The sequence below is a fragment of the Rhipicephalus sanguineus genome, chromosome 3 (assembly GCF_013339695.2).
Source record: "Rhipicephalus sanguineus isolate Rsan-2018 chromosome 3, BIME_Rsan_1.4, whole genome shotgun sequence".
Taxonomy (NCBI): domain Eukaryota; kingdom Metazoa; phylum Arthropoda; class Arachnida; order Ixodida; family Ixodidae; genus Rhipicephalus; species Rhipicephalus sanguineus.
In genome coordinates, this window is record NC_051178.1 from 188,758,394 (window position 1) to 188,775,974 (window position 17,581).

A 17,581-nucleotide genomic window follows, 5' to 3' on the forward strand; every position below is an offset into this window, starting at 1 on the left:
ACACAACTCTAATTTGCACTTCGAATATATTGACTTTGGTTGCAGGTTGGGGCGGATCACAAGTGCGAAGGTACGGTGTAGGTTGTGGCCCATACATTGCATTTTGCTGAACCAGCACATCGGAGGTCCGACTAAAACATGCACTCATTACGATGAAACCCCTACGCTTGATCGTTGCTTTGTGCCATTTTTCGTTATCTACATGACGTACAATGAACCTTAGTGATCAGTAGGCTTACCTTGACAACTCCTCTTCTTTAAATAAAGAATTCGGTCGTTGGAACAACAAAAACAGCTTTTATTTGGGATAAATGTCTCTCATTTGCATGACATTTAACAAGATTTTACAACAGCGAGAAAAGAACCACACTGTCTGATAACAGTTCCTGTAGTGAAGCGAGCATGGAACGGACAGAGAGAGAGAAAGATACAGGTCTACGCAGGACAACATCGAGATCACAGTGGTTACGGTTACGAGTTACGTTGGTGGCTGGCCGGGTTACGACTCGGCACACAGTAGAGTATAGTAGTACTTGGGAAGAAAAAAAAGAAGGGAGGTACTAAGACTACAGAAAGCTGCTAGGGAGACCCCTGGAAGCAAGCCATCAACATGCTTCTTTTTAGCGTGAATGCAAGGTTTCATTTCAAGAATCGATAGGGAGTGAGCCGTATTGCCATGAGACGGGGACGGTGTGAGGTATGTGTCCGAGACAACAGAAATGAATATGCATATTGCCTTTGGTATTCAGATTTTTAAAAACTTGGACGACATAAAGATTAGGTTCACCTTTCTGAATGGCAAGAAACAATTGTGTGTGTGCGACGGGCCGCTCATGTTTTTCAAGGGCCAGATTGTGAAGCAAGCTCGAGTGGAGGGCACAGAGCCCCAGTATTGCTGACTAGGGCATATTGCTGGAAGGGGTACACTGGAGGCCTAGTGGTTGCTTGAGACACACAAAAGTCTGGGAGCGGATGCGCTCACTGAGACATGTTCTGTATGTAGCGAATGACTATATATATATATATACCGTGACGGCTAAAATATGCTTCACACGTACCAGCGTCTAGCGCACTGTCCTCGGCTAGCTATGTCTTTACCTATATCGTGGCTGTAACTGTAACGTTCGAAAATGAAAAGTGAGGCACCGAGAAAAGATGCGGATGAGTAGTGCATTCCCTCGAAACAGGACCATGTCGGACTCGGTGCGTCCGCTCCTCCAGCAATGCACCGACCACAGCCAAACTAAACGTGCAGACGTGAGCACATGCAGTTGCGCTGGATATGTAAGAACACAAGCACTGCTACACACAATTCCAGATGCACGCACTCAAGTGTGCAAAGTGTGCACTTCTCCAGAGAAAAGCCACACAATTAAGTGAGAGGCATGGTGTGCATGCGTGTCATGAATGATGAGCAACCGACTCTTGACAATCAAACAGCCAGCAGCTGCACATAACTACATTGCCTCTAACTTGAATTAATCCAGGACACATGGATTGTACAAGCCCTTTAAAGGTCATCATTTGCACACTGGAACCTTCAAAGAGGCAAGTCACATTCATGCTACTCGTTAACGTAGACCAGTGTTTACTGTGTGTTAAATCAGTTGCAAGCTTAAGCGAGTATGTCGACATTTCAGGGTTACTGTTCTAGTGAGATACAGAAACAGAGGTGCAAATAACACTTATGTCTGCATCTTGAGGCGTCTCATTCAAGCAAACCATGTGGGCCTCCTGCTATGTCCTGTGACTGTGTACTCTTGCCTACTACATTGAAGCTTTTATAGCATCACAGACCTGACACATACTTTTACTCTTTCCTGCCAAGAAGTGTCACGTGAGAGAACACTCCAGCACAAGCTGGTTTAAACATACCAGACGAACATTACCAACAATGCTGTTTACACTTGCGTTCCAGTACTCGGCTGACTAGTAAACACCGATATGTATACACAGCTGCTGCGGCTCCTGTTGCAACAGTCTAACCCACTAGCTACGCTAACTTCCATTAACCAGAGTTCATGCATAACTGGCCAAATCTAAATGTGCCCTTGTCCTCCATATTTTACTCCACTGCTATGAAAGCAGCCGGTATGCAAACCTGAAATAATGTGGTCAACAGTTTAGCAAAAACCTGCAAAGGTCAGCTTTAAAAATGCGCACTTAAAGTAGGCATGTGAAGCGTTTGCACTGCAGAATCATATGCAGTAGTGCATCACCATTCTCTAAGCTAAGCACTGCAAATGAATTATGTTACCTATATGGTGATTGATGCAGAGCTTTTTTTTTTCCTTTACAGGTTTCGATGTATTTCTAGCTTTTCCTCTTCTTTTTTTGTTTCAGCACACATACACGACACACACTGCTGAGCTATCTGTAACACACTTCAACTTGCGCTCATTTAAAGTGAAAGTCGAAGGCTTGATCGTTGCTTTGTGCAGTGACATGATTAGGCAGTCAGAACAACTGAACTGCAACACAAGGAGCACAAACACTTTGAGAATGAAAAGGAAAAAGGGACCAACTATTCTTATGTCAGTCTTTGCTTTTCTTTTGAATTTGTGTTCGGCCAAAAATAAAAAAACAGCACTCGAAAGTAACCAGTACCAGGGGATGGCCACATATTAGATGGCCTTGACAGACTATCGAAGGAAAGCTTGATTATTTTGAGGCACTGCCCTTAAAACAAGGCATCCTTTAATCATCACTCCTCTCCTATAGCTGTTGCTGCAAGATGTTGAAGAGCAGTCTACCAGTTCTCTACTGAGTGCTGGTTTGAACTGTCCAAGCAAACGAAGAATGGCAGCAGTACCTGCCGCCTACAACACACGAAAGATGATCATTCCCTTTTCATCGCAATACAGGCATGAATAGCACCAGCTGGACATTAGAGGGAAGCATTTCACAACCATGCTCTCACAAATGACAAACTTGAAGGAATGGGGTACGTGGAACTTGCATCATGAGGCCAGCCACTAAAGGAGCACAAAGCATCTAACTCAGAAGTTCGCAAACTGCATTTGGTTGAAACCTCGGGTTTCACGGTGCACTTCTTTGTTTTCACCAGTATACAGAGCTGTGCATCTGCCTTTTTTCCTTTTCACTTTTTCCAAACTCAGCAAACCTAATAACCAGCCACTTGATTGTGCAGCATCACCACTCAGCATTGTCTCGCTGCTTGATTGATTAAATGGAGGTGGTACCTTCAGAAGAAATTCCATCAGGTCCTTTGTTTCCAAATCTTTCTGGAGTCACATGAGCACCTGATTCCTCATGTAACCATACACCTATGTGACCTTCTCTTCGCCGTTGCTATATTACTATCGATTCCCCCTTTGCAACACTCTGAAGATACATACCATGTGTAGCGACTTGCCAGCGTAAGTGCAGATATTAACTGAGGAGCCCTTTGTCTTTGCTCTCTATGTATCTGAGAGGATGAGGAGGCTCCCTGGCACATTTTCAACACCGAGGCAGTTCCTGTAGTGTTGAAACGTTTGGGAACCCCTGAGTTACGCACATGCAGAGACGGACAGTAAAGGCAAAGAAGCAGAACGGGAAGCCGCACATTGCCTACAAGCGTCTGGGTAAGTAGAATCTTCGGTGAGCTTTATAACAACTCCCACATACAGTAAATGTAGCAGTTTCGATAGAACAGGACACTTAAGTCACGATCAACAGGGTTCTCTACAGGCATTGGGAGATGTGGTACATGATTGATGCCATGAAAGACGTAGAGTCGGAAGTGGAAGATTAAAAAGAAGAAAAAGCCGCAATGATTTACAGAGTGAACAAAAGAAACAAACGAGAGACACCTTGTTGGTTCTAACCGGTCGGTAGGATCCGGCCATGTCTTAAGTTCATACTGAACAGCAAAAAGGTCATCGTTGAATGATGCTCCTTAACAGAAAGAGCATTAATTTTTAATGTAACAAAAGGAAGAAAAAAAAGTGTTATCTGCAACCAACACAACCTTTGGATTTGTGCCTAAGAAAAGCACTTCTGGCATTTTTTTTTTTTTCGATCTTCATGAAAGAAACCACCGTCATCATTTTCTCAAACCGCAGGAACAAAAGGTCCTCAAGTAATAGAGCAGGGGTGGGGAAAATGGGGAGCAGAGTCCAAACATAAACAAACAATGACCTAAAAAATGTCCGTGGCACTAAATAATAAATATTTACATTTTCACACTCAACACTGGGCAGTTTGCCGTTATGATCGAAAGCATGGCTGCAAGGAAAAAAAAATACATATGTAAAACAACCCAAAATGACTAAGTCCGGATGTGAACCGTTCCACACGTAAGACCAAAATCAACAGATGGGACTCGCTGAATTCAGAGCTAACACAGATGGAGGGTTGGTAGAGCCTCTTGTTCCCCACAGCAGGCATTTGTGCAGCTGGTAACAACTGGGAAAAAAAAGAAAGAAAGAAAGTTCGCGTCTGATGAGTTGAATCTCCTTAAACATTCATCTTGAATTGACATGTACAGTGCGAAATATGACACGGACAACAAAGAAGCACACAGGGACAGTGCTGTCCGTGTATGCTTCTTTGTCGTTTGTGTTGTATTTCATGCCGTACAAGACAGTTCAAGATTAATAATGACCAACTAGCCTAGCTTTTGGTTCTGTTATCTCCCTAAACATCTGTTGCACTGCTGCTTGGCAGAACTTGTTGCTAAGCAAACTGGAACCTTAAAGCCATAAAAGAATATGTGCAAACATTATACACATGCAAAGAATACAAAGCTCTGACCAGGTATCTCTTGACAGTGACCTAATTAGTAGAAGTGTTAGTTAAAGTGCACTTAAATATAAGCCATATACAGTTTTTAATTTTATCTCATAGCATTACGAGTGGAATGCACCAACTTTGCAGACTACCAAGATCTAAACTGTGCAAGATAAGTATTATAGCAAGTTAGTATCTAGAGCACTCTGCTATTAGTTTTAAAGCATTTCTTCAGCGGTACAGGCCCTCATTTGAAGCAAAATAAAAATGAAAAATCGGATACGTCATGTCAATACTTAATTATGCAAACAGTCGTGGCATCATCATTAGGAGATATCTTCCCTTCCACCCTTAATTGCTGCTACTTATGTGTCTGTGTTTTAAAAAGTTTTTAGGCAGGGCAGTTCGCTTAATAATAACTCTTTCATACCACATGAAAAGACAAAAAGGGTACTAAATTTCTCAGATATTCCTAGACATTGCTTCATGAACACTATCTAATTGGAAAACGGAGCATACAAATAGCATGTGACAGGCGCACCTTTGATGGCTGCATTTTTGTGCGCTCGCCGACGCCGGCTTTTTCGTGTACAATGCTGCCACCTAAATTTGTGAGTGATCACAAGCTTTGCTTGAAAAAGAAACCTGAACTCACGTGGCATCATCAGCCAGCAGTAGAACAGCAGTGGCTGTGGCCCAGCTGCATGTTGCTTCACGGCAGCGGCACCACCACCTCGACATAGTTGACGGGGAACATGCCCGTGCGGCCGTCGAGGCTACCCTCGTACCAGTTGTCATCGACGCGGCGCACGAGTGAGATGAGGTCTCCCTCGTGGAAGCCCAGCTCGCCCTCGTTCTCTGGCTCGAAGTCGTACAGCGCTCGGCAGGAGGCAGCACGCGGGGCCCGGGCTGGCGACCGCACCGGCGATGGAAGTGGAGAAGCTGAGCCGCACCCGTTCCCCCACGCCATCAGTAGGCGACACACACACACGCACATGCACCCCCTCCCCACACCTTAAAGAACCCCTAAACCACTCCGAGTTCAAAGACAAGAGAGCGGTTTCTTTCTCGCCTTCACTGCTCTGCCTACAGGCGCTCTCTCTCCTCACCACATACTTCTTCAAAAACACGTGAACAATGTCAGCACCTAGCGTTGAGCCTATCAGGATTTCGCGCTCTCTGGTTACATGCTGTCATCTCTGCTTGTGAGTCGAAAACACACAAAAGGAAGTGAAATCAGTTGACTGCATGGCAAAGCAGGGTAGGAGACAATTCACGGCTGATATATCCCTCGTATATGAACCAATTGAGAGCTTATCTCTTCACAACGTCGAGTGAACAGACTGCTGGCAGCATGAATTGCACCAAAAAGACAGGAAATGCCAGGAGAGAATAACGCGCTCGCTCTTTCTATTTTCAAAGATTGTTTAGGGGGGCCCTTTAATGCCTTTGCGGTGCCCTCTGTCCTCAAATGTAACTCACCCCCGCTGGAGCAGCATGCTTCACGACTGTGTTGTAAATGTCGTGAATAGATTTACCAAAAAGAATTAGAAAAGCTAAAGAATTAGAAAAGTGAGCCAATATCACGAGGAGCTACTTTACTGATTGCCATCATTGTTGCCAGTCAATGGAAAATGAAAGAAAAATTTGAAGTGCCAAAGGCACGTGTAAATGTACAACTCTGAGACAATGTACATAACTGAGACAAGAAATAGTCGGTAAATCTGTTCAAAAGTTTCCTGCACCAGTTTCCATAGTAATCAAATGAGCTTTTCACAAAGATTTCCAAACGACAGTGCTGTTGTAATTCGTTGATCACATCTGCACTTCTTGCGTTACATAGTTAAATTATATGTCGTATTATATGATTTAAAATGTCTGTAATCTGTACAAATAGAAACATTCATCACAAAGCTAATTTACGGTAATGGGGGCACCAAAGCAAGCACAACAGGACATAGAGCTCCTCAGAACATTGATATTTTTGCAGTGCAAATGCTAGTTTGATACAGGAATCCACTCCTTACAAAGCCAGTACAACAACGCACAAATCAGGAAAGTATGTTTGTTACCTCCAAACACCCGAGTCTTCCTAGAATTACCATACAAGATACCGACATTTACTAAAGACACCTCTGTGATTGTCTACTATTTCCCTAACGATTCATTAATCTGATTCCTTCTATGCTCCAACTCTGTTTGCAGTATCGATGCAGAGTTTTCTCTGTATTTGAGCTAGGCAGCATATTTAAGCTTGATATCAGCTCCTTCCAGATTGCAAGTCGTGTAATGGATTCTGTCGGACCATCGGTGGACTGTCATGCTCTCAGCATGAAAATGACACCTTTGAGTGCTCTTATCTGGAGCATGGAGCTTAGTAGAAACAAAATGAACAAGCACAGAATCATTGGGCCGCACGTTATAGAAGATATGTTAACACCTGTCAGACAAAATACATACTTTCTGTAAAAACAGAAAGTTTGCATATTTGCGTATCAAACACTACTGATATTATTGTGTAAACACTTAGCAAAAATGTGGCAATACAAATTCTTTTTAAATGCGAAGCATTTCTTAGCGAACTTCTGCGACTTTGAGCGTATCTATCTATCTATCTATCTAGCCGCCTACGACATTGTGCTCTCCTGGTCACTTGGTTAATCGAATGTACGCCAAAATTGGTATGGCGTAACGTGGCTGTATGAAGAACATAAATGACAAGTCATAACACGAAAATCATGACACGCATGTCATGTACAGCATGATTTACATGCCACGCTCGTGGTGCGCTGGCGGCCGTTTCGCTAGCTTGATATACAACAATATTGGTATCTGGCGACGTTACTGTGTGACGAACATAAATAACACGAGTTAACATGAAAATCATGACACGCATGTCATGTACAGCATGACTTACGTGCCACGCTCATGGTGCGCTGGCGCCGTTTCGCTAGCTTTATATACACCAAAATTGGTATCTTGCGACGTTACTGTGTAACGAACATAAATAACACGAGTTAACATGAAAATCATGACACGCATGTCATGTACAGCATGACTTACGTGCCACGCTCATGGGGCACTGGCGGCCGTTTCGCGAGATTTATATGCACCAAAATTGGTATCTTGCGACGTGACTGTGTAACGAACATAAATAACACGAGTTAACATGAAAATCATGACAGGCATGTCATGTACAGCATGGCGCGTGCCACGCTCATGGTGCGCTGGCGGCCGTTTCGCTAGCTTGATATACACCAAAATTGCTATCTTGCGACGTGACTGTGTGACGAACATAAATAACTCGAGTTAACATGGAAGTCATGGCACGCATGTCATGTACAGCATGACTTACGTGCCACGCTCATGGTGCGCTGGCGGCCGTTTCGCTAGCTTGATCTACCCCGGAATTGGTATTGCGCGACGCGACTGTGTGACAAACATAAAAACACGAGTTAAATAAAAATTATGACACGCATGTCATGTACAGCATGACACATGCCACGCTCATGGTGCGCTGGCTGCAGTTTCGCTAGCTTGATATACAACAAAATTGGTATCTTGCGACGTGGCTGTGTAACGAACATAAATAACACGAGTTCACATTAAAATCATGACACGCATGTCATGTACAGCATGGCACGTGCCACGCTCATGGTGCGCTGGCGGCCGTTTCGCTAGCTTGATATACACCAAAATTGCTATCTTGCGACGTGACTGTGTGACGAACATAAATAACTCGAGTTAACATGGAAGTCATGGCACGTATGTCATGTACAGCATGACTTACGTGCCACGCTCATGGTGAGCTGGCGGCTGTTTCGCTAGCTTGATCTACCCCGGAATTGGTATTGCGCAACACGACTGTGTGACAAACATAAAAACACGAGTTAAATAAAAATTATGACACGCATGTCATGTACAGCATGACATGTGCCACGCTCATGGTGCGCTGGCTGCCGTTTCGCTAGCTTGATATACACCAAAATTGGTATCTTGCGACGTGACTGTGTCACGAACATAAATAACACGAGTAAACATGAAAATCATGACACGCATGTCATGTACAGCATGACTTGTGTGCCACGCTCAGGGGGCGCTGGCGGCCGTTTCGCTAGCTTGATATACACCAAAATTGGCATCTTGCGACGTGACCGTGTGACGAACATAAATAACACGAGTTCACATGAAAGTCATGGCACACATGGCATGTACAGCATGACTTACGTGCCACGCTCATGGTGCGCTGGTGGCCATTTCGCTAGCTTGATATACACCAAAATTAGTATCTTGCAACGTGACTGTGACACGAGCATAAATAGCACGAGTTAACATGAGTCATGACACGCGTGTCATGTACAGCATGACTTGCGTGCCACACTCATGGAGCGCTGGCGGCCGTTTCGCTAGCTTGATATACACCAAAATTGGTATCTTGCGACGTGACTGTGTGACGAACATAAATAACACGAGTTAACATGAAAGTCATCACACGCATGTCATGTACAGCATGACTTACGTGCCACGCTCGTGGTGCGCTGGCGGCTGTTTCGCTAGCTTGATCTACCCTGGAATTGGTATTGCGCGACGTGACTGTGTGACAAACATAAAAACATGAGTTAACACAAAAATTACGGCACGCATGTCATGTATAGCATGACACGTGCCACACTCATGGGACGCTGGCGGCCGTTTCGCTAGCTTGACCTACCCCGAAGTTGGTATTGCGCGACGTTACTGTGTGACGAACATAAATAATAGGAGTTAACATGAAAACCATGACACGCATTTTCCTCAATGACATACAAGACGATGTATGCAGCTCTTTGTTGGCTGCTTCGCATTACATCGATTCCCACAATGCGTGGGATCTGCCGGCTTTTCTTTTTTAGAAATAAAGGTCAAATGTTCAAAGATTCAGCTTAAGCTTCGTATATTGTGCAGTGATGTCAGAAGTGTTAAGCCAAGCTTACCCAGCTTTTGAAAGAGAAGGAAGCTTTGTAGTGGAAAATTTAGAGATGAAACACAGAGGTGTATATGGTAGACAGTATCATTTGTTCAAAAAGTATTCTGTTTTTGTGTGCAATTTATTGGTTTCTCCTATACCTAGATCTCTGCATAAAACCAGCAGCTACATCTCCCTTTGGTGTATCTGTCGTTCATGCCTTCGTTCCCACATTCATAACACATATGCCGATACCACACATATGCTAATATCACGCATGCTAAGATATCTATCTATCTATATATATATATATATACACACACACACACGCTGTGCCATGATTCTTTTTCCCTCACGTCAGTTCAACATCTTGTGTTGTGGTAAGGGTTCTCATTTTCAAAACTCGAATAACCTGCACAAGTACTTGAATCCTAATTTGTTCATATCAGCTGGTGCGAGTTAGTACACGTAGTGGTTATTTTAACCTGGGAAATCGAACACCTCCATTCTCTTGAATGTGACCTTATGTGCGACACCATTCTGTTCGTGGATGTCGAGTGACTGGCAAGTGAGCAAACTCACACACAGCACGTGACTCTTGGCTGCACTTTTACAATATCATTGGTGAAACACCTGTTTCATATAAAAAATTTTTCATTTTGTCTGTATTCATTTCAGTGCTATATCAAAGCGGCTATCGTGAAAGAATAGTTTGCTGCTAGCTATGTGCTTCTCAACAAATGCACGGACGTATCTATGCGCCAAGGTAAAAGCTATGATGCGAAATACATTTCGCTGTAGCCATGCTTCATTTGGCAGTTGGTTTATTTTCAGTCTTGCTTCGGCTGTGTAAACTTGATTATGGCCGAAAGCTAATGTTACTCCTTAGAATGTTAGATAACATGCAGCTAACGTAAAGCAGTCATCAAAGATTAATAGTTAATAACAAACACATAAAAAATGGAACACATTAATGCAGACAGAAGCAAGCTTGACAGAAACATGTAGATAGCAGACAATACGAATCATTCTCTGGTATCGCATATACCAACAACGCCCAGGGAACGTGTTACTCGAACACAAAACGACAGAAGCACGTACTAAAAGGCAGTTAGAACGCATGTCAGTGAGAGAAACATTGGAAATATAATCTCATAAAGCAATTGCAGAAGATTTTATCATACCGACAAAATCTGAGAAACAGAAAACGCAACAAAGGAGCAACACAGACAATCAGCATCACTGTTGTTATAGTAGGGAATAGCACCAATGTTACAATGACGAAGACAGTGAGAGAAGAAAAGAGCACGAAAAGGGCATCAAGCATAGAGAAGAAAGAGTGCCACCAGTTCACCTGCCACCCAGCATGCAGCACCAGGCCATTGTGGATCGAACAAAGGAAGCTTCCTACAAGTAACGGAGTCAAAACGTAGGCATACATGAGGCAAAATCGACAATGTTTATCTTTTGCACTCGGAACAAACGTGTGTGATTCCATGTGATATTCCAGTCACAGCAAAAGTTTCGGCACTTTATTGTTATTGCAATCATGTAATCACCACATACTTTTTCTGTAGCTTTGTACCATAGACCGTGTGACGAATGTTGCGACAACACCACACCTACATATATAATAACTTTGCTTACTACGGTTACGTTTATTGCCTTGTGCACCATCTCCGAGTTCGTGTGCACTGATTAGGGCAATTGAATTCGATTACGTCCATTTTGCGAGACAGATTTCAATCCAGGGTTAAGCCAATTGACACAATGAGCATTACTTCCGCACCATATTTGAAAGCCTCGTTATAATTAAATATTTTCAGCATACAAACATAATTCAATACAATGCTCTAGTGACTCTCCATGGCGTGACCACACATTTTCGACCCAGGTGAGATAGTATACCAAGCATCAAGGACGCCCTTGGTGTAACAACATTACTAAGCTCAATTTCTGCATGAAATATAGAGATTACACCAGAACTGCATCTGAGAACTTTCCTTGCAAAATTGTAAATACTACCCTCACAAAGTATTTTGCTGTAAAGTGCAGTGGAAAGGACAGGAAATAGAAATAAAAATCAAGGGACAGTGTTGAAAGGATACAACACAAACCAAACAAACCAAAAGCAAGAAGATGATTGAAAACTTTGAGAACCTTCAGATAATAGCTATGACAACCTGTCGGTAACCAGGGAAGCGATAGCCATGGCCTAGGTGTCGCATATTGGTGACACAGTAAAAGACTGCCACGTTTCTTCGCAACTGCATATATACAAAGCAGCTAAATGTTGATACCTGCTGATTCAGTTCATGACAAACGTAGTACATATCAGCGCTCCCCATATACGCATTACGTGCCTGATACCTTAACGTGTGTTCCCCCTCAATGCCATGAGCACCCTTCTTTGGTATCACTCACTAAAAGATTTTCAAAGGTTCAAAACTCAGCCGTTTGATGACTTGGACTATTTTGTGAATGCCAGTCATTTTGTGAGTGAGAAGATATGCCGAGAGAGTGAGAACACAGAGAGGTGTGGCAGCAACATGGAAGAACGGCAATGCCTTCAGACCCCACAGAGGCATTGTGGCGGACTTCAGGTGTGCTCGCCTAGTCTAAGTATTCCTGCCAAAAGCCTCCAAGCCATGACAATAATGGCACAGACATACATACATGTGTCCAGCAAAATAAGTTCCCTCACAACGCAACAAGAACCGACTTTTGAGGCACTGGCGGGAGGAAAAGAAGGAAAAGGGACAAGTGTAGAGAGAAGCGGTGGCAGTCGGTGGCACCCTTGGAAAGAGGAACACGAGTACCATTGGGAGACCTGGAGCCAGGCGAGGCCCCCGTGCCATGCGGATTGGGGAAGCTGCCCAGGAAGAGGTTATTGGCAGGCTGTGGGTTCACAGGCGAGCTCAGGGGAGAGCGGGCAGGAGACGCTGCAAGGGACAGCCCCCACCCCGCCAGGTTTACGTCACCGTCACAGCACGACACTACAAAGCGGGGCTTGCCTGTGTCCCTTGGCTCGCGAGATTCAGGTCTCCCTTCTCTCTGAATTGAACTGCACTGTTGTTTATTACTACCGTAAGAAAACGTAGTGCAAATGGTGAGATCTGTCGGGTTTCTTTCTCATATCGGCACAACGAAGCACAGTTATGAGAACTTCAAGGTGCCTTCACTGTCAATCAATATCGCATATGCGCAACTAAGACATTAGAGGTGCCTGTTTCACACATTGAACAATGTGCCAGAGCTTTGGTGCACTTCTGTTATGTGCATGTGACATCATAAACTGATGCAATGGTGTCAGTGTGCTTTTTGTTTTCATTATGTCTAACCAACACTGCATAAACATTGTAACAGTTAGGCAAGTAATGCAATACAGCCTGCAGAGCCATGCTAGCATGAAGACAAAGCACTGATTTGAGCAGCAATAGCAGAGTAGCATAAAGGTGAGACTCAAAACTCGCCCGCACTTCATCATCAAATTGTACATGCACTCTCGCTCTGAAGTGAAAAAGTTAACAGAAAATATTCTGTTAACTTACAGAGCTATAAGACAACTTAGAAAGGCTGGAAACACAAATACATGTTCCATTAAATTTTTTTTTACTTGAGTTTCATTTCAGCTTGACAATACTACTTAAAGGCACTGTGTCATGATGACGTGGGATTGTAGAAGTGGTCAGAGAAAAGATTTTTGCACACAGAAGCTGTGAGAACGTTGAATTTTCTTTCAGCTCCAGCATTTAGATGGGTAGCAATTGATGGATTAACAGCTATGACATGAGAGTGACTACATAACCCAATCCACGTCAAAATCATTGTCTCCTTGCTGTACTGTGTCATGCTGGTAAAGTTCCTGGAAATAGCAAGCTCTGAAGAGAGAAAATGCTGTCGGCCTTCTAAAGAGTAGCTTTACCAACAGTGGGAAAAAAAGTACATACGAACTTCAGTGCACATATTTCTCCTGTTTCGTTTCTATCCTGAGTATAGAGATACTCAATATGCTACATTAACAATTTTTAAAAAAGAGACGTTAACAACAGTAGCACACATTGCTGCCATAACATCAGAGCAACGTCTGGAACGTTAAGGTAACATTCGCAACATTGTGGCAATGTCATGGCAACTGGGGCTAATTAACACATTTACTAGTATTATTCAAACTATTCTAATGACATTTGCAGCGATAAGCAGAGATTTTATATGCTTAAGGTTATAATGTGACCATTCCACGGCGTCATACTTGAAAGAACAAAAAAAAAGGTCTTTTAGCAACCCTAGGATTGATGAGAAAGACTTAAGAAAATGTGCACTGCCATAAGATATCAATTTCTTTCCTTGCAAATATGTATCAAAGAGATTATAGTGTAGTAAGTAGGTCAATAGGTCATACACCAACACGAATGCAGTGCACAGAAGGCACATATCAGCAGGTAATGAACATCGGAGAAAGCTGTTCAAGCAAACATGTGTACTACACTTGCTATAATAATGGTATCAATAACAAATTGAGGTGGAGATCATGCAGTATGACCAACATGTTTATCTTATTTTGGCAGTAACTGCGTGTGCAATTATAGCAGTAGAACAGCACAGCACAGAGTCAAAGCTTCAAGGAGTAGACAGAAAAAATGTTTCGAACCAAGCAAGCAAAGAACCACAAAACTGTATAAATATGAATCGGGGATATGAAGGCTTCAGTCCCAACCAAACAGCACAGGTCTTATTAGAGGGCTGTAGCCTGTGAAAAGTATTACAGTTAGAGTGTTAACAGATAACCGGGGCACAGACATCAACAGAAGTGCTGGTGATGTCTGTTGATTTGGAAACAGTGAAACAGTTAAGCTAAAGTGTGCAATTTTGTGTTGCACATTTTAATTTCCTGGACAAGAATAACAGCACAACACAAGAAGGCTCGCACCATGAATGCACTGTGCTATAACACGCTGCCAAAATTTCCTGGTATTCCGGTAATACAGTAAATGCCCTGTGCATGTTCCACTGTTAAAGGGACAAGTCATTTAGCGTAACATCAGGGTGCAGAGCCCTGACACAAAGATTTGCAGGCCATTAGTTTTACAAAGATATCTGGCTAACATGTTGCATCAGCTTTCTTTTTTTTGACAAGGTAAAGAAATCTTGCAGTTATATCAGTTGTCACCTTTAAAAGTTACCGAAACCACATGTACAGGCTACTACTCTCCACTAAGGAGTAGGCACAGAATCTCATTGTTTTATAGTTACTGTATGATTTTGTGCTATACAGATATAGCCTCGTAGTTTACCTCACAGCATCTTATATACACTGTCAGACGCAGGCAAGCCCCATGTTTTACTCATGAACCCTGCATGAGCATAAGACAGGAAATTAGTTTGAAAATCATGCAGGAATCCCTTACAAATGGAGGAACAGAGACACAGTGGAGATAGGAGACAAGGAAAGTAAGGCTGGTGGTGGTAGTGGCGGTGAAGGCCCTGATACGCGTGCTGCTGCGACTGCACCGGTCCTTCCAATAGAAGTGACTCGCTACTACTGGCAAGAATTCTCAACGGACCCTCTTCAAAACTGTTAAGCCAGCTTTCATGCAAGGCAATATGCCAAGGTAATGGTGGCACATGTAGCTTTTACATCAACAGGTACATGCGCGGCCAGTGCATTTTGCGAGTTGGGAAATGTGAATGTGGTTCCCACCGGCCAAAATATTATTACCACCTGTCGCAAACACAGCGCCCGTACGGTATCACTGAACCTGCCAATGAACGTGCATCTCAGTAAGCATATAAGTACAGTGAACTCTCACTTGAGTGAACTTCAAGGGACCCATGGTAATAGTTCACTTAACTGAAAGTTCACCAAACTGAATATTCAGTATAATATGGAACAACATTGGGCACAGCAGATATCGAGTCAAGAGTGTGAAATGCAATTTATTTTGAAAAGAATTCTGTAATTTTCATTTGGACTAGCGCCCTTAAAGCGCAATAAGAGACAAAGCTGTCGAGAGAGTCTACGTTTCTTTGCACTGACTCTGGCACAGCTAGTTGCTGTCCCACGAAGTATCATCACAATTTTCTAATATATCTTAATATGACGCTGAAGGATTTCGAGCTCATCTGATAAAGACAACCGCTTCCGTCGCATGGCTTACGAATTGTGCTGTTAGTACCCGAAACGAAGATGGCCGAATAGTACCGAGGATACAAAAAAAAAAAACTGACGCGCACGTTGCTCATTTTCGTCTCTCGCAGGAGAGATGCGGCGCTCTTGGTGGCGCTGCATGCACAAGTGATGTTGCATTGCCGCCGATGGATAGGTGGTTTGGGGGCAGCGTGCATTGGCTACGTCAGTGCTGCAGAGAACCAAACTTCGTTGAATTGATTTTAAAAATGAGCCTGAATCCACGGATGCAGTTTGTTCAACTGAAATATTCACTATATCCCGAAATTCGTTTAATTGAAAGATTTTTTGCATAGAATGCATAAGAAAACTGCCACGGATTTTCTAAAAGTTCGTTATTCTGAAATATTTGTTAAACCGTCGTTCGTACAAGTGAGAGCTCACTGCAGTGGCCAGTATAAAATATCATTAACAAGTGTAGCTGCTCAACAACGATTTCAGCTGCCAGTGAGACAAATAGGCTTGCAGTTGCGTGTGCTGTAATGTAAATAATATTTTGCCTATATGTACTAGCACCGTGTACCACGACTATGATGAGTAACACCAACAGTAACAACCACACTACAATAACAACATTAACAATAATTTTACATCTCAAAGCTGTGCCTGGGCTGTGAGAGATGCATAATGGAGCTCTCAGATTAGTTTTCTCAGTTCCAATAACTTCAGCTTTAACTCCCTTTCTGTTCCAATTACCACAAAAAAAGGAGTTTATCAACACAGTAGCAATAAGTATAGTTGCCAATAAAATTTACTGGCAACCATCACCACTTGTCCAAAATGTTACAGGAATTATAACTTGGGCTGAAACCTAAGTGCATTTTTGCATGCCACTTTCATCATGATTCAGCTGCTGCAGTCAGGTACTGAACTTACAACATAACAGTCAGTTATGAGACCAGTGATACACTATGGGGAAGATCTGACAATTTTGTTACGATGATGACCAGCACTACTATTAGGCAAAAGCACAGCGTAATGAGATTAACAATTAAGAAAAAGGTCCATCAGTGGCTGGTGATTTCCATGATAGAGGTGCTTCTTTGTTCTTAGCTGATTTATTTCTGTCATTATATGCTATTATTACAAAACACATACTCAAGAGTGAACATCAGTTTTAGCTGTACCCAAACATTATGCGTACTGCTAGGCATCGTTGACCCTGATGCTGAGGGCTACTGACTTCGCAGTCTGCAATGGCAGTGATTCCAATAATAATAATTATCTGCAATTAATGATCCCACAGATAGTAATTAAGTGATTGAGTCTGCACATACACATAGTACAATGGTTTCTTTGCCAATTTGTTAGACACTGCTACACTTTCTTAATTCTAGGAACAAGACAGTGTCACCAAGAGATTAAAAAAAAAATTCAAGAAAATAGTTTCATGCTTTCTTAATCAATGATGCATTAGTACTAATGAAGTCAGAATTTAAGTGCATAACCCTGGTGAATAACGCCAATCATGACCTACAGCTCAAATAAAGAAATTTAACAAGGCAAGACACATGCGTTCAAATATTTCAGTGCATCACAACAAAAAGAAGAGAGAGAGACAGAGAGAAGAAAGTGAATGCAGAAAAACATTAAAGCAAGCAGACAAAAAGAAGGGACACAAGACATATATGAAGCTTGGTGGCCAGAACCCAATACTAAGAGCTGTAATTAAGTGCAGAATAAATGAATTGGCCTACTATTATCATTTGACACTT

At 42.7% G+C, this 17,581-nt stretch overlaps 1 protein-coding gene across 7 annotated transcripts in view; it reads right to left on the reverse strand.

The window, feature by feature from the left end:
• Positions 1-277: 277 nt before the first annotated feature.
• The window catches only part of LOC119387874 (endophilin-A), a 29,365-nt gene continuing 12,061 nt past the window's right edge, over positions 278-17,581 (reverse strand). For 2 of the 7 annotated variants that reach the window (XM_037655426.2, XM_037655428.2), the window contains exons 10-12: positions 12,499-12,621; positions 5,390-5,676; positions 278-4,410 (exon numbers count right to left, since the gene is read on the reverse strand). In XM_037655426.2, the coding sequence (XP_037511354.1) occupies positions 5,447-5,676; positions 12,499-12,621 (353 nt within the window). In that variant the 3' untranslated portion in view covers positions 278-4,410; positions 5,390-5,446. The remainder of the gene's footprint in view (positions 4,411-5,389; positions 5,677-12,498; positions 12,622-17,581) is intronic. The other 5 variants (XM_037655434.2, XM_037655432.2, XM_037655433.2 and 2 more) reach the window with 3 other exon arrangements.